General features: G+C 40.1%; 3 protein-coding genes across 3 annotated transcripts; 1 reads left to right on the plus strand and 2 right to left on the minus strand.

The window, feature by feature from the left end:
• Nucleotides 1–8,090: 8,090 nt before the first annotated feature.
• Nucleotides 8,091–11,616, minus strand: LOC125178752 (E3 ubiquitin-protein ligase RBBP6-like). The gene is made up of 3 exons (XM_047883259.1): nucleotides 10,959–11,616; nucleotides 9,062–10,639; nucleotides 8,091–8,204 (listed from the first exon to the last, which is right to left on the minus strand). Exons 1-3 carry the CDS (start codon nucleotides 11,130–11,132, stop codon nucleotides 8,091–8,093), a joined length of 1,866 nt encoding a protein of 621 aa, XP_047739215.1. The 5' UTR covers nucleotides 11,133–11,616.
• Nucleotides 11,617–11,667: 51 nt separating this feature from the next.
• On the minus strand, nucleotides 11,668–17,838 carry LOC108681652 (calreticulin). Its single transcript, XM_018170705.2, has 4 exons — nucleotides 17,664–17,838; nucleotides 15,266–15,387; nucleotides 13,874–14,060; nucleotides 11,668–13,237 (listed from the first exon to the last, which is right to left on the minus strand). The coding sequence occupies exons 1-4, from the start codon at nucleotides 17,752–17,754 to the stop codon at nucleotides 12,405–12,407; spliced, it is 1,233 nt and encodes a 410-aa protein (XP_018026194.1). The 5' UTR covers nucleotides 17,755–17,838; the 3' UTR covers nucleotides 11,668–12,404.
• Nucleotides 17,839–19,370: 1,532 nt separating this feature from the next.
• LOC108681650 lies at nucleotides 19,371–22,360 on the plus strand. The gene is made up of 4 exons (XM_047883260.1): nucleotides 19,371–19,735; nucleotides 20,052–20,197; nucleotides 21,882–21,957; nucleotides 22,270–22,360. Exons 1-4 carry the CDS (start codon nucleotides 19,371–19,373, stop codon nucleotides 22,358–22,360), a joined length of 678 nt encoding a protein of 225 aa, XP_047739216.1.
• The last annotated feature ends 675 nt before the right edge of the window (nucleotides 22,361–23,035 follow it).

Raw genomic sequence — 23,035 nt, forward strand, 5'->3', positions numbered from 1 at the left:
TTGAGCTAGCAAGTGATCTCACTGAATTGATATTGAAGATTATCAAGATATGAACCATTATTTCTAGGACAAGTCCAGTGCAGTTAGTCTGTGCCACTGAATTGGGTAGACCTGGGGCCTGATTATCAAAACATCGCTAAGTACACGTAGCGACTTACGTGTGGCGTAGGTACTGATATGAAGAAGTAACTGTAGCGGTGGTATTATCAAAACATTTGCGCGGGAAGCTACGTACAAGAAGCCGTACGTAGCTCTACGTCTGCTCGGAGGTGTCGTAAGTGGAGTAACGTAGACGTTTTGAGTGTGCCGAAGCAATATAAAACTATTGATTTACTTGCAACACGGTGAATTGTGATAGAATTTTGTCAATAATTCAACATAGGCATAATATGTGATCGTGCTAAACGGTGCTTTTTGAGAAAAAAATTTCAATTAAGTTATGCCAGCTAACTTCTTTTCCTTTTTGTGCTATAACTTGCAAGCAAATCTTGATATTCGTATCTAAGAGTTTTATGATCGTTCACTAAAATAATATCTTCATGACTTTTTGATTCAAAACTAAGTGGAGTTTGACAACCCAACCATTTTTCTAGCTACGTACACAAATTCTTTTCTTTCTCCGCTGATAGTTGAACTCCAACTCACAAGAACTCCAACTCAAAAAATGTTCTAAATTTTAGGTAGTTCTCTAAAAATTCCTCAAATTTTGAATGGAAAAAATGAAATTTTTTGCCTTGATTGCAAAAATTACAATTTAGGCGTTGTCATTGCTATTTAGACAACGTCTCACTCATTTCTCCATATGCTCCCTAGTCAGTCAACGCAGATGCCGCTGACACGACACAACCTCCTTTCATCCACGCGCACTGCGCACTGAGTCGACAGAAGCTAGGAATGGCAAATTCGAAGCCACACAGGAGGGGTTGGGGGAGCTGCACGTGGGGGTTGGGGGTGTGCAGCTGATGGGGAGGTCCAGGCTACAACAAACCGTGAGTATACGGGGGGCGATATAACCCCCACCACCCCCTCTTTTACGTAGCAAGTCTTCGGTACCCGATATAAATTTAGATTGATTTGCCTTTTATTAATACATATTTTCTATTGCACTACCATTCATTATTCATATCATTTTCATCTGCCCCTCTTTTACGTATCGTGTTAGGTATCCGATATGAATTTCAGCTGATTTGCCTTTTAATTATACATATTTTCTTATGTTTTTCATTATTTATATCATTTTCATTTGCTATTCATCTGATACTCCCCCATTTCTCGGGTTTAATTCCTCTTCCTCCCCCGCGGTTCCCCCGCAGACAAACACGCGGGCGCTGCGCAGTCGTCGGGGCCTCAACCTTACAGTCACGGGGCACCGCAACACCTCCATGTGGGGCCTCGACCCCATGGGGCGCCCCGTCACTGCCTTGCTCCTTGGTGCGAACCACCAGCTCCTGCACCACGGCATCGGCTTCACCAACATCGTCGCCCGCACCACCCGCGGCTCTGCCGAACTCACCCGCAAGGAGATCAAGGAGGGTGAGTAACACCCTTCAACCGCAAGGAGATTAAGGAGGGTGAGTAACACCCGCAAGGAGATCAAGGAGGGTGAGTAACACCCTTAAAGTTAATCAAGAAGAGTGTACAGTTCAAATACAGGACTGGAAGCCGTTGATAAAGGAGGAACAGAGACAGGGCTATGATCACAATCCTGACTCTGTGTGATAATAATCCCCATCATCTTATTTACAACGTAATTCTGGAAAACGTTTATTTTGTGTTATCGATGCTTATTATAAGCGTCCATTGATAAGTCAAGAGGCCGCTTTACCGCGTCAGTCGTCACACAGACCGATGTTGCCTCCTGTGGAATTTTTTTACTAAGTCTATGTGCTATATTTATCCTACTAAATAAGATAGAGATTTGAAATTCCGAATGTTATTCCTGCTGCCTATTTGCATACTTTTGAGGTTAGGATAACTTAGGTTAACTTCGTATATAAATGTAACCGAGAAGGTAAATTTCGCACCTGACGCTCGTGAAGAGTGCGAAATTTTTACAATATTCGTTTTATCATTTATTTTCAATTGATCGGTGTATCTTGCATTTCTGAATTTTAAACCTTATGGTAGATAGTAAAACTCAAAGCTATCGGGCAGTGAAATTACACTAGATTAATGCAAGAGTTGACACGAGTTTGTGGTTCTTTGAAGGGACTGGCATCAAGAAAAGTGTATAGACAATCTTAAACTGCATGCAGGCAAAGGACAGGTTCAAGGGTGAGCAGATGTGTCAGGAAAGAAAATATAGTTTGTTTGGGCGGCACTCCCTGTCAGAATAAGGCAATATCAGGGTGCCACTGACCGAGGAAATTTTCAAGTGACACCCTGATTAATATACCTCATACGATTAACCTGAGGATAGGTGTTCGGTGACTATGTTAGGGATAAGTAAAGACACATTCTAACTTCAGCTTATCTTGATACGGGTAGTTCCGTTACAAAGTCATTACAGAGGTACAGACAGATACAAGGTATAGACTTAGCTTCGACCGTCAGGTTGTAGTAACTCTAACAATGATTTCCCAGTCCTTTTATAGACTTAGTACTTCCGCCCACAAACGAGTGTCATTCGGGCGGTCTTGCTCACGTGATGTTGTTGATGTTGACTCAGTCTCTAGTGTTTCATCAAACTCTTCCGCGTCAAGCGAATATTGCGTCTCATCACAGATGCTCTAAACTTATAATATAATCAAAATGAGATGATTGATTCAACAACAGAAATGTGGTTCATTTGGTTATGAGATCAAGGGTAGATAAAGCATATAGACTTAAATCTGCCGTGTGCTTGCATGGTTATGCAGCTCTATCCTGCTCATGGTGTCTCATAGATTTCATGCCGAGCTGATGCAAAGCCTTAGTTAACTGTGGAAATTTTTCTTAATCTGCCAACGACACTTCGGACGAAAAATGTTTGAAGGTGAAATAGTTACTGCAAAGTATGTTGAATCGTGGTGTAAATGTATCCATGTTTGCAGGAGGTCAGCACCTGCTGTCAAAGCTGCAGCAGTATCAGCCCAGGATCGCAGTCTTCAACGGCAAAGGAATCTACGAGATCTTCTCCGGCAAGAAGGAGTTCTCCTTCGGCCGCCAGCCTGAGAAGATAGAGGGCACCAGCACGGTGAGCAGTCTCTACTACTTTAATGCTCACTTCTTTACACTGCCTTACTGCTCACTTTTTTTCCTTACAATTTTTACAATGCATTGTCTCCGATTATTCTAGTAATATCGCTGCAGATCATCCGTTATATGTTATTCTTTGTTATTACCTAGCCACTGTAGCGCAGTGGTAGCGGCACTGAGATAATATACAAACTATTTTCATGTTGAACCTTCCTCGCACCTTAATTGTTTTTAAGCAACTCAGTGTAATCTAGGGTGCGTTTTCGGTGAAAATTTATTTATGTAATTCAATCAACTGGCAGCGGTCGCTGGTAATACAAGGATGCCTTGTATATTGATATTTTTTTCCAATATTTATTGTGGTGCCTAATATTCGTAAGCTCGAAACCGTAATCAATTTTCAGCATGTATCAGATATTTGTGCCTGAATCACGGCAGAGCACAATTTTTCAGTTAGTTGTTGAACATCTTCAAGATTGGGACCTGCGCCGAATCACACAAGAATTACAGTCGGATCAATTCTTTTAACGTATTCAAAGCGCTGTCTATTTATTCACTTAACAAGTGTAGCAAATTTTGCTGCCGTCTAAGATTCTATTACAAAACTTAGCACATGCAGAATTTGCCTATTAAGATGTATTGAGTCATCTAATCCATGTTTTATTTGCGTGTATCGAAAAAGACCAAGGATGGAAATTAAGTAAACAAGAAGATAATTTTTAATTGTACAAATGACTGTATAAAAAATTACATTTCATAGGTAAATAATCGTACATAAAATACCATAAGCTAGCTATCTTGTTTGTGAATGTTGAGCGGTCTGGGACGTTCATGTGAAGCGTTCAGCTTCATGGCAGCTGAACGCTTCAGGAGCTTCAGAAGGTTGCTGAAACATGTCTGTCCTTCAGCAATAAAATAATAAACTTGTGCGTTGTACGTTATTTATACTATTGACCACATATGACGTAATCGTGACGGCACACAAATGGCGTCTACGTCATTGTGACGTCACACAAATGGCGTCCACGTCATTGTGACGTCACACAATTATCGTCTACGTCATCGTGACGTCACACAAATGGCGTCCAAGTCATCGTGACGTCACACAAATGGCGTCTACGTCATCGTGACGTCACACAAATGGCGTCCAAGTCATCGTGACGTCACACAAATGGCGTCTACGTCATTGTGACGTCACACAAATGGCGTCCAAGTCATCGTGACGTCACACAAATGGCGTCTACGTCATCGTGACGTCAAGATGTGTATAAGAGACAGATGGTGCTGGGGNATTCCCAGGGTGACATTCGGTTCCTGACTTCGAACCTCAACATCGCGGACCTCACCACAGGGGGCGAGGATAATCCCCCCTCTACATCCCCACTGGGGGAGGAAACTACACCCCAGGGGGAGGACAGCTCCCCTCCTCCCACCACACTCAGGCCGGGTACATAGTATATCACTCAGTACAATGAACGGGTTATGTTGTCCAACTCTTACACGTGGCGCTGATTTGCTCTTTTGAAGGGACAAATTGTGTCAAGATGACTCATACGTGAGAAAAAAATTGAATCGCTATTCGAAAAATGTCTCGCCTATTTTTGTGGGTGAAGATTTCTATAAGCAATCCATTTAAGAATTCAAAAATTTTCATCAAGTCGGGAAGCAGGCAATCGCTAACATATTTTCGATTTAGGCCTATCAAGGATATTATAATGCTGATAAAATCACGAGCCTTTGAAGAACTTGTATCTCGCTTCACTAGGCTGGTCAACCTGAGACTAGGTTTTTTTTTTCAATAAATTTTTTTTTCGATAAAATTTTTTTTCAATAAAATTTTCGAACTAGTTTTTCCTCACGAAGATGCGTACATTTCAGATGCAAAAATAACATATTTAGCAACGTTGTCTTAAACAGTCGGTAATGAATAATTCGTGAGAGTTAATTAATAACTTGGCGATACAATATGGTTCTTCGTGTCGCTTTATATAAAATGCGAAAATAAATGAGTATCTCGTCGACATCTTGAGCGTTTTAACATTGAATTCATTTAATAGAAAGAGCGTTAAATTGATGAATTGTTTCAACGAGATACAGCATTAACTGCTTAATTACTTTAATTAAATGCAGCGTTTAATTGCATGAATTAACCACTGAATTTATTTACATAAATGCTTCAATAAAGAATATATTTGCTTTATACAGAAACGCAAATTCCGTCACCGACATCCGGGGACCGGGACAGCGGCGAGGGGGGCGGCGCGCCACGCAGCACAGACGTCTATCAGGTCAATTATTTATTTATTAATTATTATCTATGCTGATTATTAGTAACTATTATTAACTATTAATATCATTACCATTACTAACTGCTACCATTAATAAGCAAGTCTCTTCAATAGAGATTAAGGGAAATTCACCTCAACTGGGTAGGCTGAATTAGTAATGATATTTAGTCTCTTTTCAAGGCAATAGTTCAACTTCTTGGTAGGATGATATTAACTATTTCAAGAAAAGGCAATCCATTACTTTCGGTACCTGAAATATTCAACGATTGGTCAAAGGTACAGCAATATATGATTATTTGCCTTTAATATAATCACAATTCGTTGATTATTGAAAATAAGGATGAAGTCCCACCCTAATACACCCCGGGGGCACCGCACCCCTGTACCCTAACACACCCGGGGGGGCACCGCACCCCTGTACCCTAACACACCCCGGGGGCACCGCACCCCTGTACCCTAACACACCCCGGGGGCACCGCACCCCTGTACCCTAACACACCCCGGGGGCACCGCACCCCCTGTCTCTTATACACATCTAGATGTGTATAAGAGACAGGCCCTACATACATACAGTCTTTAACAATGATGAGAATCGTTAACAAAGATGGATATTCTTAACAATGATTGGTATCGTTAACAATGATTGTGTTCAAAAGTTCAGCACGCGACGTACGCTGGCTATTCCATCAATTCGAAATAAAATTTAATAACATTTCAAATTTTCTCCTAATTCCCAGGGTGACATTCGGTTCCTGACTTCGAACCTCAACATCGCGGACCTCACCACAGGGGGCGAGGATAATCCCCCCTCTACACCCCCACTGGGGGAGGAAACTACACCCCAGGGGGAGGACAGCTCCCCTCCTCCCACCACACTCAGGCCGGGTACATAGTATATCACTCAGTACAATGAACGGGTTATGTTGTCCAACTCTTACACGTGGCGCTGATTTGCTCTTTTGAAGGGACAAATTGTGTCAAGATGACTCATACGTGAGAAAAAAATTGAATCGCTATTCGAAAAATGTCTCGCCTATTTTTGTGGGTGAAGATTTCTATAAGCAATCCATTTAAGAATTCAAAAATTTTCATCAAGTCGGGAAGCAGGCAATCGCTAACATATTTTCGATTTAGGCTAATGAAGGATATTATAATGCAGATAAAATCACGAGCCTTTGAAGAACTTGTATCTCGCTTCACTAGGCTGGTCAACCTGAGACTAGGTTTTTTTTTTCAATAAATTTTTTTTTCGATAAAATTTTTTTTCAATAAAATTTTCGAACTAGTTTTTCCTCACGAAGATGCGTACATTTCAGATGCAAAAATAACATATTTAGCAACGTTGTCTTTAACGGTTGTTAATGAATAATTCGTGAGAGTTAATAACTTGGCGATACAATATGGTTTTTCTCGTCACTTTATATGAAATGCGAAAATAAATGAGTATCTCGTCGACATCTTGAGCGTTTTAACATTGAATTCATTTAATAGAAAGAGCGTTAAATTGATGAATTGTTTCAACGAGATACAGCATTAACTGCTTAATTACTTTAATTAAATGCAGCGTTTAGTTGCATGAATTAACCATTGATTTTATTTAATTAAATGCTTCAATGAAGAATATATTTGCTTTGTACAGAAACACAAATCCCGTCACCGACGTCTGGGGACCAGGACAGCGGCGAGGGGGGCGGCGCGCCACGCAGCACAGACGTCTATCAGGTCAATTATTTTATTATTAATTAATTATTACCTATGCTGATTATTAGTAACTATTATTAACTATTAATATCATTACCATTACTAACTGCTACCATTAATAAGCAAGTCTCTTCAATAGAGATTAAGGGAAATTCACCTCAAATGGGTAGGCTGAATTAGTAATGATATTTAGTCTCTTTTCAAGGCAATAGTTCAACTTCTTGGTAGGATGATATTAACTATTTCAAGAAAAGGCAATCCATTACTTTCGGTACCTGAAATATTCAACGATTGGTCAAAGGTACAGCAATATATGATTATTTGCCTTTAATATAATCACAATTCGTTGATTATTGAAAATAAGGATGAAGTCCCACCCTAATACCTGTCTCTTATACACATCTAGATGTGTATAAGAGACAGGTTTGTATCCCACTGACGAGGTGGGAGAAGCGAAGCTCTAATGATGTNATAGTGCATTTTTTACATAAATGAGAAAATGCGCTAAACAGGCATCACAATTTGGACGATGTCACTTTCATTTTTCTGGATGTATGAAGTTTAAAAATTATTGATTCGTGGGATATTTTGAGTTTAACGAAACGAATCACAGAAACTCAAGCGATGCTTCCTCAAGGAAAAATTACAAAAAAATAAATTAACGAGAGATGTTTTGATGATGTTGGTTTATGGTGAAACAATTTAATTAAAAATTATCATCGAATAGCGGCCGCGGAAAGACGTGAACTTAAAAAAGGAGCACCTAGTGTCATGGATAAATAATTATAATGTATTACGGACCAGAAAAATTTCGATAAAATTCTTATCATTTTCACTTCCAAGCACAGAAATAAAATAGAAAATATCATAGAAAAAGAAGTATCAAACATCACTATTTCACTTGCATGTAAAATAATGACGGATTCACTCACCTACGAAGCAGGGGGCGCCGCCCCCCAGTAGGTCGAGGCCCCGGTGCCCCTGGGGGAGCAGGGGGCACGTGGGGCCTGCGCCCCCTGCCAGCAGCGTCAGTAGGCGCTGTGGGGACAGAGACGACACTCAGAAAATTAATGGATCATATTGAGCAAAAAACGATACAATTTCTGCACGTTGAAGTAATGCGCTCATTCGCGGGACAAACTGGGTCAGGATGACCCAGCTACAGAAAGAAAAAATATATAACTCAGTACTCACTGCAGTGAGTGACAGAGAGCGCATTTTCTCGTCGACGATAACTTGAGGTCACGGACGGACGGACGGACAGACGGACATGGTGAGCACAATAGTGCATTTTTTCCATAAATGAGAAAATGCGCTAAAAAAGGCATCTACACTCGGACGAACAGTTACTCACAGATCTGAGTGGACGCTGTTGTCTGCACATCTTAATTACATGGCACACTAATATTCTGTACATTTCTTCTATTTCATTCTGGCTCTATTTTAGAGCTTGAATATTTTGCTATGAAGATTATATTTAATATTTTTTCTCTGGAAGGACAAGACTTGCGTGATAATTTTATTTGAAAACAGAAGTCATTTTGTCTCGGGTTTCTACCATGGACTTTAATGAACAAAAAGTCCATTTCAATTCCCATTGGACCGTGACGGCCGTCATTAATGACGACAATTACGATAGAAGGAAGATTTGTTGGGAAAGCCTACAAAATCCAATTTATTGTAATGCCCAAGAAGAAACTAAATAAATATATTAACTTTGGTGGGAAAATTTATAATTTAATTCGAAGAATTACACAGGGATTGTGTTTATAATAGTTAACGGCATTTGTATTATCGTATAAATACGCGAAAATATTTTATCATGTGCGACGCCAGTCACGTTCGTGCGAAAAGTTATAACGTCTGTTAATTTATTTCAATAAGGTCATACTCACCTCACAGTTCCTGCAGGATTCCCGCCTGCGTCTGCGGTGACCACAGGAGGATGATTCTGATGATGATGATGAACTGTAATCATCGCTACAAGAACTCATCCTTCTTCTCCTCCGCCTCTTCTTCTTGGACTTTGAGGAGGGCTGCTCGCTCCTCGAACGTTTGTGTCTGTGACGTGAACGGTTTTTGTGACTTGATTTCGCACTGTTGTGACTTCGACGTTTGTGACGCGAATGGTGTTTGTGCCTCGAGTGCCTGTGACGATCTGAACGCTCAGAAGACGATGAAGTTTCAATGGAAATTTCAGTGCTAGAAGTTATGCGTGTGGAGCTGCCGTTCATGAGGTCGTCAAATCTGCCTGAATCTCCAACAGCATTTGAATTTAAGTCTTCACCAGAGCTGGTGCTCGCAAAAGACGAGCTGTAGCCTTTGTTCCCCGACTGCTCTGTCGTAATGAGTTGATTCGTCTTAAGCGAACCGATTTTAAATTTTTCTTTATTATCTATTTTAAATTTCTGTGAATTCTTGATTTCTTTCGTAACTGCTATCGAAGAAGAGGACGGTTTCGTAACAGTTTTGTCTTCCATTACGGTTGTAACAACGTTTCGATTTTTAGAATGCACCGACACGTTCGTTGCGTTCGCTATCGGCGCTTCTCCCTCATCGTCGGACTGCTGAAGAGAAACTACCTCAGAAGATCGGCGTTCTGCCTCGTCAGAGATGTTGGAGTCAGTTTGAATTGTATCGTCAGTTGACGTGGCACTCATTAGGACAAAACCTTCCTTGTACACGTATGAATTTTTCCTCGATATACGTTTGCATAAATCATCTTCCGATTCCGATGAAGAAGAATGAAAAGAAGATGAATGGAATATACTTTTACTGTTCTTACGTAGTAAGCTGACACTCGAACGATCTGGAGTAGTCGACAGAGTTCGATTATCGTTTTCTGGTTGACGTTTTAGGTCTGAGCTTTCAAACGGAAAGCTACAGGGAATCTTGTAGTTCAGGAGTTCGTTTCCCCCCTTCGTGCCTCCGAAAACTTCTTTCTTGTTCGTTGCTAAGAAAATATTCTTTCTGCTAACTTTTGGCTCAGCTTGAGCCACGGGCTGAGAAGGATCGTGACTAAGCAAACTCTCCGCTGACAAAACATTCTTCAGCATAGATTCCTTATGAGGAATAGCGGTCCCGGGGGGCGGTATGTCGTCAGACAAGGACGATTCCTGAAGGCATTTTGCCAGGACCTCGTCCATCATTGAGTCGTCAGACTGAAGCCCGGCCTCTCCTCCAGAAGCAGTTTCGTCAGGGCTTTCAGGAACGCTGAAAATCACGCTCGACTTCCTAGATAGTTTCTTAGGGCTTCTGTTAATATACTTATCCTCATACTTGCGTATATCGCCCAAGATACTTTTGAATTTCTGTGGCGATTTCAAGGGGTTCCTGTGAGGGGACTTGGAAGGGGAGCTCGAAAAGTCGCTTAAATTTGCGTCCTGGCGAAGCATTCGGTCGATCGCGTCCTCATCGGGGGATTCGCCATCATTTTTCTTGGTTGTGCTGGCCTTCAGATGCGCCAGGTAGGCCTATGTTAAAAATCAGAACTCAATTGTGGAGAACTAACGTTATTTTGATTATATATATATTGAAAGTTCGGAACGCTTTTATTAAGCTGTTATGGTAGGATTGCGTCGGAAATTTAATTGCAAAATAAACATCAAATAGAATTTATTTTTCGAGAGGGAAAAGTGAGAGAAAATTGAGCTAGTAAACAATGAAGAAAAATAAATTCCAATTTAAATACTGCTATTCTAGTTCGTCAAGTCAAAACATTTCTCACATCACTGCTGAGCAACAACACAACTGTTAAGACTGAATTTTGATCTTAAAATTAAGATAACTCACCGCAATATCGTCCGGTGATGAAGTCATTACTGAAATACCAGTATGATTAATGATACTGGTATCACAACCGGTAACCATCAAATCGCAGATATTAAATGTTTTTAAATTCCCCAGCAAATAAAGACTCGGTACAACTGGAGCAAGAGTTGAACACTGAGGCAAGAGCGCCCGCATGCAGCGATCGTTGCCATGGCGAACAAACCAAACAATGACAACTCTTGTCAATTCTTGTGAACTTGTTAACAGAGGATTGCTTGTTCACCACTCCATTTAATGCAAGTCGAAAAGAAGCGAAGAAATAATCTTTAACGACGAGTTTCTGCTGAGAATAAAATGGACTTGCGGGAAAAGTTTGGGGCAACCGTCATTAGCAGTAACTGAAGCTGCGTGGATGCGCATAATCAAGACGATCTAATAATTATACGAAGTATCCGACATTCCAATCAGCAGCTGTTGATGAAACAAGACAACACTACACTACGTTAGCACCCACAGCGACAGTTCTCATAAGAATGTTCTCGCCTATGACATTCAAAAGACAACACGACGCTTGTTGCGAGGCGAAGTCATTAGAAATGAAAATCAGTAGAACATGAATTTCTAAAGTTCAGTCAAGAATCTTAAGGTAATCCAAGAATATTATTAATAATTGAATAACGTTCCATAGTACAGAAGCTGTTGAAGTTCAAGGATACGAAACGTTTGTAAGTTGATTTTACATATTTTATTGTAAATTCATTCACACAGATAACGACTGAGGTTTAATTTACACATCAAGTTAGTGTAAAATCAGTCAGATGATGGAACAGCTGTCAACTTGATGAGGATGAATCAACATGAGAGGGTGATGAGTGAGATGAGGCTAACACACTTTCACAACAAGTTCCTGGTGAGAATAAGCGTTGGCAACGTTCATATTTCATCAGACATACCAACCTCTCCAAGCCTTCGGCCTGACACGCTTCGATATTGTCATCCACTCTCCGCACATTTATGCTTAACTGAACATGAAACGTTCCCAAGAAAGGCCCATTATGCCGCCTTCCTAATGAGAAGCAGAGACTAAAAATACATTCGCTAAACTTGGGTAGGATGACACGGGTCCAGTATACGACAATTCGCTGTTATATCTCAGGCTACGACGTAACAACTCACTCCCTCACGCTAATGGGTGCTGACGCGGCCACGTAAAAAATACATACATTTATCACCTCGCCGTGATGGCCGCGGCCAACGAATGCCTCCACAAATTAAACTAATAACGTCAACATAAAGACTGGAAAATAGTTGCGATGAGCTTTTGTTGGCTGGATTACTAAATGAATTCCGACCGCGACAGTCACGACTAATATCGGATGAAGTTCACGAACGTTAAACAATTTAGATAAGTTTCAAAGCAACACTACCGTACATTAAAATAAATGATTAGGATAACAAAATTAGAACTTAAAGTTCATCGTGATCTGGCTCGGCATCGTCACCGCCCAAGTCGATGTCAAGATCGTCGTCATCCTCGTCCTCATCGTCATCTTCATCAGCATCTCCTCCGGCAGCCTTCGAGTCAGCCTCAGCCTTCTTCCTCTCCTCCTCGTCCTGTTCGTCCTTCATCTTCTTCTCGGCATCTTTAATGGCGCCCCAAGTTTCTTCTCCGATCTTCTTGGCCTCAGCAATATCGTCGGTGATGAGGAAATTGTCAAAAATGGTGCCGGACTTGACTTGCCAGAGATCCAGACCGACGGCACACACCTCCTTGCGCAGGTACAGGGATGAGTCGGGCGAGTATTCGGGGTTGGGGATCATGGGATGAATCCAGGCGCCTTTGTAGTCGGGGTTGTCGATCTGCTTGGGCTTCCACTCTCCCTTGTAGTCAGGGTTATCAATCATCGGGGGCTCCCATTCACCGTCCATCTCGTCGTCCCAGTCCTCAGGTTTGGTGGCGTCAGGGTCAGCAATGTGCTCGGGTTGATCCCAGTCCTCGGGCTTGGTGTCTTCAGGGTCGGGGATGGTGGCGCGGTCGTCCCAGTCTTCAGGTTTCTTGGCCTCAGGATCCTTGATTTCCTTGGCGGGGAGGAAGTCCCAGTCGGCCTCGAGTTCACCAGATTCCACCTTCTCGTTGTCAATGAGAACTTCGTACGTGTTGTCGGGGTTCACGATGAGCGTGTAGAGGTGAGAGAAGACGTCATCCTTGCAGCGGATCTCCTTCTTGATGAGGTGGTTCTGTCCCTTGTAGCTGAAGATGACGTGCACGCGCTTCGTGCCGGGACCGCAGATGTCGGGGCCTGTAAAACCAAACAGTCACAGGAGCGCCCGGAAAAATAAGCAGGCATAACGTAATATAAACATGTACCTAAAGGCGTCTCAATTTTACCAAGGAAACGAGTTTATACGAGAAAAATTCTACTCCCACGATCCCTGCTTTCTTCCCAAAAGAAGACAGCACTGAAATATCAACTCTCTACAGTATACAGGCACTAGAGATACCAGTCACATAACAATGTTAAAATGAGCCTGCAAGGTTACAATTTTTATGAAGTTGTGGATGCAAGTGGTAAAGCACAATGGTTGGCGAGAGCGATCTGTTCAGTGAGCAGGTTGTACAAACAATAAAGACAATCTAATAGTCTTGCAGGCAAACAAGCCAAACTACAGCAACAATTTGACAATGATAAAAATGTCAACAGTAATCTACAAAATATATTTAATAATCAATAATTTGATAAAGATTTACGATAGGAGGAGGGAATAAAACTACCGTACCATATATAAAATATCCTCAGCGCCAGAAAAAAAAAATTCCCCACCAACATACAAGAATAAGGGAGAGAACAATTCTCATAGAGCCACCAAACCCTCCTAAAATGTCAAGGCACGATACCATTAAATGTAGGAGCACTCAAAGTGGCAAGGCAACTCACCGAACATGATGAGGTAGGGAGAATCGCCATGCATGTCCTTCTGGTCAAGGGAGCAGTCGAAGACCTTGAGGTAGCCGCCCCCGCAGTCGATGCTCTGTTCATGCTTGACGGTGAACTGGATCACCAGAGGCTTGCCTTCATTGCTGAAAGGCTCAAACTTCGTAGAAAGGCCATAGAAGCGGGCGTCCTGTAACACATTGAGATATGACCTCAGAAGGGTACGTATTACATCAGGTAGCAACAAACAGTAAAAATTAGTCAACGGCTCATAACATGAATTTAATTAATAAAAACCTCGTGAGCATATAATGATAAATAAAATAAATTCAATAAAAATAATTTTAACCAATCAAACCTTTCAATTTTTCATAAATTACTTAACAATTGAAAAAAAATTGTAATATAAATTCTAGGACCTTGTGGGCTCCTAGTGCATCTTTTCTTAGTGAAATTTCAATCTCTGGCAAACTTTAAAATGAGATCCTCATTTTCAAGTTGAAGATTTTACACTTTGTAGTTCGTAAGCAATTTTACTGCAACAAGTTAACACTGAGATAGTGGGATCCAGTGCACAATTTGTAACAACTCTCCAATGATTTACATAAGCTTACTAAGCACAGCATTGCTCATACATTCAATTATAACAATGTCGGTTCTGACCCATTCAAAAGGAAGACATGTGTACCAAAAGTCAAATTATTGAACCTATTATTAGAAATTATTACTAATGCCAATATTAATTTTGAGCATTTTTCAGAACTTTTTATATTAAAAATGCTTTTGATATTAACTTTTGATACACAATAAATAAATCAATAAATATAAGAAGCTAAACCACCTCATTGGCTAAAATGCAACGACAATTGATTTCAACAGTGGTGAAGAAGCCACCAATCAAGAATGCAATATCATGTAGCATGCACAGTTTCTGGCATTTAGGATCTAAATGCTAATAGTCTGACACCTGCCCAATTAAATTTCTTTTTTTTTTTGCAAAACTTCATGGAATTGGAATACATTTTCATTCATAAGATGCAGATTTAATTCAGAAGTCAATTACAATGTTAGAAGATAAGGAAAAGTTCCTTTGGATGACTAAAACATGAGGTCATGAATATCTTGAGGTTACCGTTATGGTTGTGTTGTTTGGAAAGTATCAAAACAATGTGAAATATTAGTATTTAAATAAGGGCCAGTCTAGATTTTGAGCAAAACTCAAGTGAAGGCATCATGGATATTTGCTATCATCATTCACAAGATACAAAAAAGGGAAAAATAATGTAAGCTTGTTTGTATTGTTAGCCACTTAGCTAGATAGGAAAGTTTTATAGATTTGCCACTTCATTTATGCGATTATATGCTTTGAAAAAGGTTTGTGAATCTAATGCTCACCTCGGGAGTTTGTATTCCTTTGCTGGCTTCAGCATCTCCATAAAATTTTCCTGCACTCAATTTGAAGGTACCGAATTCTTTGCCGGAGTGTTTAGACTGCACCCATCGTGACTCCCAAGCATCTGCAATGCAAATATATTTCAGGACATACCACAGTAAGAATTATAGACATATATGTGAGTAGAAAAACAGCAGGTTTTTAATGGCAGTCAAAATGTGCCAGGCACACACATTTTTGAAAGCTTCAAAGTATTGTGGAATCTGAACCAGAATTGTTGGGCCCAGGTTGGAAGCATAGACATTTTTAGAGAGAATTTTATTTAAAAAAAGTAAATATATTTTATGTAAAGCAAGGACAAACACAAATACTCAAGAACATGTGCTGTATCAGTATGTTGCACACGTTTCTGAGGACTTGTGCCGTCAGCTTAACATAGCTGCTGCCTTTCAATAATTAGGCCGAGGTAACATGTGAAGACGCATAAATTTCTAATTGAAATGTGACAATGCCATTTGAACTAGGCTCATGATATAGGATGAGAGGATCAAGATATTGCCTTTTCCCTAAACAGGGAAGTTGGGCAGAAGCCACATAAGAATGAAACAAATACCCTTATTAGCATTAAGGCTTGTAGTCAAAATGCAGCGAAGTCTGAGAGTGAGGTTTTCGCGACCATCGTGTAAAATCCTTGATCTGCCCAAAGCTCGGCCAGTCGCTACCCTCGAGCTTGTACTCTTTGTAATATGATATCCTAGCCAGACCCTTCTTCGCGGGAACTGGTCGCTTTCAGGTGGCCAAGGAATGGCCAACGGTCGGCTATAACTAATTGGATAGGCCGACCACTGGCCACGTATTATTCTTCGAATCCATATCGCCATCTCATTTGCGAGTGGAGTAAAGTCTATCCTAATTAGTGAAGAAACGCATAGGGAAGAGCCGAGCCTGTTCGAAGCCTCTCGCTTTTCAATCAGGGCCTTAACAGTCAATCTAATTTGTTCCAATGGCCACTGAATGATTCATTTCTGCCTAGGATTTACAAAAAAAAAATTATGAACCAATCATTTTCATCTGCCATTGTATCATTGTTGTGAATGTCAACCTAATAAACTAATATTCCAAATTGACCTTTGCTTCATTTATACTTACCTACTTCTCACCAATGAACCAACATTATAACAAATCCACACTGTTTACAATAGAATTGATTATTTGATAGACCCAATGCTTATAGAGAAGTGAATAAAAATTTATTGGTAAAATGCCAACAGATTTAAAATCTCTTCCTCAGTCGAGATTAATGTTATACAAGTACATCTGACATTATGAGGCTCTAGTAATTATTGCTTTGAAGTTTGGAGCATGGAGCAATGATGGAGGACACAGGACAGCAAGTTAAGATGAAATTATCATTTTTATCTGCTGTGTAATGCTGTGAATGTCAACCTAATTACCTAATATTCCATATTGACCTTTGCTTGACCTACTACACCAATGAACCAAAATTATAACAAATCCCCACTGTTTATAATATACTTGATAGACCCAATTCTTATAGGAAAGTGAATAAATATTAATTGGTAAAATGCCAACAGATTTAAAATCTTTCCCTCAGTAAAGATTAATGTTATACAAGTCAGTTTAGTTAGATATCCACCACATCTGACATTATGAGGCATTCTAGTAATTAGGTATTGCTTTAAAGTTTGGAGCATGGAGCAATGATGGAGGACACAGGACAGCAAGTTAAGCGCAAGCCTGCAAGGCATCATACTTTTAAGACAAAGTTTGAGAAAGTAAGACACTCAAACTTTAATTAAGAGTAAAATAATAAAATAATATCAACATCTATAAGACAAAGCCTGCTAAGAAATGAGTGAAATAATACAAACTGTCAAACACTGTTCCGTATTTGGCCAACATTTGGCAAAATGGATTGTAATATATAGAAACAGGAAAATAGAAACATTAACCAGCAAGAATGAATCAATTGATTGTTCAATATGCCGATTGCGCTGTGGCACCAGGGCTGCAGTGCTCTATAGTCGTGTGCAGTTTGAGCCACTTCAATAGCCCTAGACTATAGCACTAGCCGCCACTAGCTACTGTCAGACTGGTTAGTCCGGTGATCAGAACATTTTACAGAAGATAATGGAAGCCAGAAGGAAATTCTTTGGAACAGAATTCCTTAAAAAATTCACGGCGAAGAGTGACATAGACAGTTTTATAGTCAATTATGATCATCTAATCATCTTTCTATAAGCTTGTGCTCGCATTATTTCTAGATAGCTCCAGAAAAAATAAAAATCGTAGGTACTACGTAACCGGCGAGCGCACAGCGTCGACCGGCAGAACAGAGGTTTCAATTTATAGAAAAGCATCAAAGATATATTTACTCACCTCCATCTGAGAATCTTTCTTCGAAATAAACTTTGGCGTTTACAAAACTAACTGCCAAAAGGCAGAAAGCGATGGAGAGTGATCTGTACATCTTTTCGTTTGCCTGTCTCGCTCTTCGACGACCGTGCCTCAACTGACACCGCACACAGCAAGGCTGACAGCTATACTGAGGCGACTCACCAAGTGGAGGCTTGTGATTGGTCCAGCAGTTAGGAGAAAATAAACGTCACAAGCATCGGGATATGAACTTCAAGGCCTTTTACTAAGTCTTTGATATGCCATTCAATACTCTGTTATGAAATTTCGACTTGCAGAATATATATATTTCATTCAATTTGTGATTTTATATTGAAATTTAGTTAGAAACATTATTTATATCTCAAAATCCTCAAAATATTATATTATTATGGTAAATTTTTAAGCCCCCATTTGGGGCTTAATTTCTGGTTAAAACTGGTATTTATCGATTAGATATCCAATATTTATCCTAATAGTGAATAAATGAAGAAGTTCTGGAATCAAAAGCCGAATGAAATTCACAATTTAAAAAAATTCTGAAGTTGAGGATGTAAACAGCTTCTTGAAGTCGAAAGTCTGATCATCTATAGACCGCAGCAACTTGTATCATACAAACTGTGGAGACGTGCGATTGGTTACAGCATTTCACTTGGATTCGTGCGATTGGCTCGCTGTATGCCATGGCTTTATGACATTGGCTATAAGTTTGACCAGATTAACATGTCATATCTACATGAAAAAGTACTGGAGGGACTGGCATCGTGATTGCATCTATTTTCGAATCGTAGATGGAAAGCAAAAAGTAATTGTATTAAAACATTTTAAACCCAACTTAAATTAGCACAGTTCAAAATATTATCCTCAGTTTAACTTCAACATCACTAAAGTTTTAAACGATGCACATTACTAATGATTTTTTCAAAGACCAGGAACCATAATAAAAATATTTCAACAAATGCTTTAATAACTTCAAATGAGTCAAAGCAAAATGACTTCACAGACAATTTTCCGGCTGACCTTGGGCCGGTCTCATACTTGTGTTAACAAATAATGTTTCGCTTAACATTTTCAAGGAAAATTCTTCTCATTGACAATTAGTTCTCAGCCATTAGTCCTTAGTTCGTAGCTCGACGATCAATTCAATTCCATTACTTACACCACCACATCATAAGTCAAGCGAAAACTGAAATTTTCGACGTCCGAATTTTTCCAAACCAGCGTCGCGTTCGACGTGACGTCATCGTAGTAGCAACAGCTGATCCAGGGACACCAGCGGCGCTTACTAATCAAACAATTATTAACATGAGTGGTCAATACAAACAGAGTCAAAATCGTCGTCAGTGCATAATTTTTTTGGCTTCACCTAAACGAGCTGAAAGCGGAAGCGAATATGTAACTGTCATTTTTAGTAACTGCTAAGTAGATATGATATTAATTTATATATTTCTTTGTATATATTACCTTATAAACTCGTACGTCGACAATACTTGTCTTCATAATGCGGCGCTGAGAAGCTTTAAGGAGAGTTAATACATCGTGAAGATGGAGGTTCTTATCTCTTCCTGCCTCTTAATTCAGGATAAACATTACGTGCACGTATACAAAGCAGACAATACGTGCACGTATCCATAGCAGACAATACGTGCACGTATACAAAGCAGACAATACGTGCACGTATACATCACCACAATGTGGTCCTCGGTTCTCTCCTGCTGTAGCGACTGCTCCCTGTGGTCCCAGCCCTCGAGCCTCCGCAGCCCGCTTGTGAAACGGGGCCCCGGTCCCCAGGACAACGCCCCCTACAACGCCCCCTACGATGCCCCCTACGACACCCCCTACGACGCGTCCTACGACGCCTCCTACGACGCCTCCTACGACGCCGTCGGCGCCAGGGAGCCAAAAAATCAAGCCGGAAAAAACAAAACACTGGATGAACTTAGTGGGTCAACATCCAGAGGAAGCATTGGGTCCCTGATGTCCGGCGAAGTCGGCGAGGTCGACCCATTCAAAGATATTGCGAATAATCAGTACCGAAGAAAGTCATTAAAGTCAAGGTATGTTTTGTGGCTGGGTCGAGTGAATGAATTAGTAAAGAATAATCAGAAACATGAATGGGTGATATTGTCCAAATAATGACGTAGTTTCTGCCTCACTGATACGTTCTTTTACCAGGCCAAACTGGGTCAGGATGCCCCGAAAAAAGGCAATGCAAAAATTGCCACGTTTTTTTTTATCAAGTCCCAATTATTTCTCTTAGAGCAGAATAGCCATTTTGAATATCTCTAAAAACTCGTCAAATATTACCGAAGAAGAAAATTTATTTCAGATCAATTTTGAACAAAAAAATGCAAGTAAACAAATTTCTGTCAGACAGAGAAACACGTCGAGCGACTCGACAGGTTCGAGCGACCGAGGGTCGGTCGAGGGCAGCCGCTACGTCAAGAGGGGGCCCCGCACGAGGGGGGCACGCGCACCCCCCCTCCCCGGCACCACCATCACCATCACCCAGCAGCCAAGTACTCATATATACAATTGTTCATTATAATTAGTCAAGATCTTGAGAGCTAATTTGAAAGATGTTTAATTAATTACTTTAATTTAATTTAATTGTCATCTAGGATATTGAATTTCCTCGAATGGTTGTACGACCTGGGCGAATGTAGTCAATGCTACACCCAGATAATAAATGGGGTTATATTATCCAAATAGCAACACACTCTCTGCTCGTAGCTCTAATATGTACGTCCCTTTACCGGGTCAAATCGGTCCAGCTAGGGTGACTAACACACGGGTAAAAATTGCATCGCAATGTGGACAAAGTCTCGCTCATTCCTCTGAGTGTAAAATTTCTTATCGGCAAATCTTATCGCTGAAGATGGGAAAGTTTGTCATGCATTTGGCTCTGTGAGTTTATGTGCGAGCAGATGTCCCCATAGGTGATAATTTCCAGCCGACATGCGAGGCTAAGTTATCACTGGCGTTTATCGTCGCGATTTATCGTGGGTTATCGCTCACGAGCGTCGTTATCTCTTATCAAACGGATGCTGATAACGCGAGCCGTGTGCTGGGGCCGGCTTCTGAGGAAAGTTCGAGATAAAATGCATCCTCAATATCAAGACATTCATATAGAACATCAACGTCTTCAACATAAATAAATGATCATAGCCTTGACAACATCAAAAACATCGAAATATTCACATGACGGTCAGCATGCGTGATGTTCAACAGCAAAATTAACTTATGTAACATTCATGGATATACTAGATAATCATTTAAAAATAATCACTTAACGAAGTTATTGATGAGGGGATCTAGTTTGTCAAATCATTACATTATCATGTCATAACAACCTCATCATTTCGTTATCACCAGATCATCATACAGGCGAAATCATCAATAAAGCGCCATGCAGACATGCAACAGACAGTAGTAAACAGGCGACAAGCGAGTGAAACACTCACAAGCAACAGAAAAATTGCAAAGATACTATAAATGAGCAGCTAATACGTAAGAAACCGACAATAAACGATCCCAAAAACGGGAAGAAGCACATAACAAGCGCCCAGCAAACAAATAACAAATAGACACCATCAGTCGTAGCTCGGTCAAGGGACTGATTTATAGGAGTGCTGGTGTTGAGGTCGCGACAAACAGGGACAAAAACCTAGACATCATTTATTTGTATAGAATTCTTTATTTCCTCGATCTTTGGTGAAACTTGCGGTGTTTGGTCGAAAAATAAATCGTATTGTACACCGAACCTTCCCTCGTTATCATTTGATCCCTATAGTGGATTAGGCTGAGAAAATTTAATACTTTTTTTTTCATTGCCTATAGTGGGAATATTTTAGATTTTACCAATTTTCCTTTTTTCCTAAGGAAATAGTGGTATTTGTCCATCAAAATTTCTCTTAAATCATTTAATTGTAAAATTACAGTTTTTAATTACAGTTATTTCTATATGTACAGTACAGAGTAGAAATGAACATAACGTAAGCAAAAACTTTGCTCTTATAGCAATGCATTATAAATTAACGGGTTACTTATATCGAAAAGATGCCACGCATTATTTTCTCGATACAAATAAAAACTTCGGTTATTAACCGTGCTTTTGTGTTATTTTACAATAATAAATATTATTAACTCTCTATTCACATGATTGATCCATAATAAACGTAAATGTTTTTAATTTTTTTTCAGAAAGTGAAGACATTTACCGGCCCGACTTGAGGAAGGATAGTTCAGTCTCTGCTGTTGGAACCTCCACACCTGTCAGGTGATGGCCTGTAGAGAGTTCACATCTTAAAGATGATCTAGCAAATCTTGTGCAATAAAAAAATTAAATTCAGTCGTTTTGCAGTGAGCGTATATAATAATTAGCATATACGCGCATCGAAAGTTTACCGGATCGGGAGTTTCCGGTTTTCGGCGACGGCTTTTAAGCCATGCGCAGTAACGAAAACATTATCATTAACTGGCAGTAACGAAAACATTATCATTAACTGGCAGCAACGAAAACATTATGTACCCTTCAAAATAAGGTAATTTTTTACATTATTTTTCAAAATAACTAAATTTCTTACATCAGAATTCAGACTCCAGTGGAACGGCACGCAAGCTCCGCGTCATCGCTCAGCCTCAGCACGACATCCAGGAGGAATGTGAGTCAAGCGTCTTAGTGGGTCAACAGCGTCTTAGTGGGTCAACAGCGTCTTGGTGGGTCAACAATGGAAAGATTAGTTAGGAAAGATAGGTTGGTTATCACAGTATATTTCATTTACTCAAAAGGGAAAATCTTTGAAATTCTCCAAGCAGCTATATTCTATTCCCCCGGAATGTGCTGGAAGAGAGAAAGTGCCATTACTTGATCATTTATGTTGAGAAAAAACAAATGCTTCTTATCGATATTTATTTCAGAATATTTGAGACGAATTGAATGGTCAATCTCCGCATAAAATTAAATGTACTCAGCGTTCATTCCTATACCCAGGTTTCATAATGTCAGAACTGTACAAACAAATTTCCCACATAAATTTTATAGTTCTCACCATCAGAGTCAGAGTTCTGTCGCCATCAGAGTCAGTCTAGAGAAATCAATTCTAATTTTGCACGCAATTTTCATTGATTCTAATTTTGCACGCAATTTTCATCTATTCTCGAATTTTGCACGCAATTTTCATCGAGATGTGTATAAGAGACAGCGGTTATGTCGCTACTCTATACGGTTGCATCGCTACTCTATACGGTTATGTCGCTACTCTATACGGTTATGTCGCTACTCTATACGGTTATGTCGCTACTCTATACGGTTATGTCGCTACTCTATACGGTTATGTCGCTACTCTATACGGTTA

The sequence above is a fragment of the Hyalella azteca genome, unplaced genomic scaffold (assembly GCF_000764305.2).
Source record: "Hyalella azteca isolate HAZT.00-mixed unplaced genomic scaffold, Hazt_2.0.2 contig12396, whole genome shotgun sequence".
Classification (NCBI taxonomy): Eukaryota; Metazoa; Arthropoda; class Malacostraca; order Amphipoda; family Hyalellidae; genus Hyalella; species Hyalella azteca.

What these genes read in the sequence shown, in the direction of transcription:
- LOC125178752 (XM_047883259.1), bottom strand. Translation starts at nt 11,132, where the DNA reads ATGCGGGCGCTCTTGCCTCAGTGTTCAACTCTTGCTCCAGTTGTACCG. An exon ending in CATCACCGGACGATATTGCG is followed by an intron (nt 10,640 to 10,958) that starts GTGAGTTATCTT and finishes TTTTTAACATAG; the next exon opens with GCCTACCTGGCGCATCTGAA. An exon ending in AATCCTGCAGGAACTGTGAG is followed by an intron (nt 8,205 to 9,061) that starts GTGAGTATGACC and finishes CTGTCCCCACAG; the next exon opens with CGCCTACTGACGCTGCTGGC.
- LOC108681652 (XM_018170705.2), bottom strand. Translation starts at nt 17,754, where the DNA reads ATGTACAGATCACTCTCCATCGCTTTCTGCCTTTTGGCAGTTAGTTTT. An exon ending in AGAAAGATTCTCAGATGGAG is followed by an intron (nt 15,388 to 17,663) that starts GTGAGTAAATAT and finishes TTTGCATTGCAG; the next exon opens with ATGCTTGGGAGTCACGATGG. An exon ending in AAGGAATACAAACTCCCGAG is followed by an intron (nt 14,061 to 15,265) that starts GTGAGCATTAGA and finishes AATGTGTTACAG; the next exon opens with GACGCCCGCTTCTATGGCCT.
- LOC108681650 (XM_047883260.1), top strand. Translation starts at nt 19,371, where the DNA reads ATGTGGTCCTCGGTTCTCTCCTGCTGTAGCGACTGCTCCCTGTGGTCC. An exon ending in AGAAAGTCATTAAAGTCAAG is followed by an intron (nt 19,736 to 20,051) that starts GTATGTTTTGTG and finishes AATTTCTGTCAG; the next exon opens with ACAGAGAAACACGTCGAGCG. An exon ending in GGAACCTCCACACCTGTCAG is followed by an intron (nt 21,958 to 22,269) that starts GTGATGGCCTGT and finishes TTCTTACATCAG; the next exon opens with AATTCAGACTCCAGTGGAAC.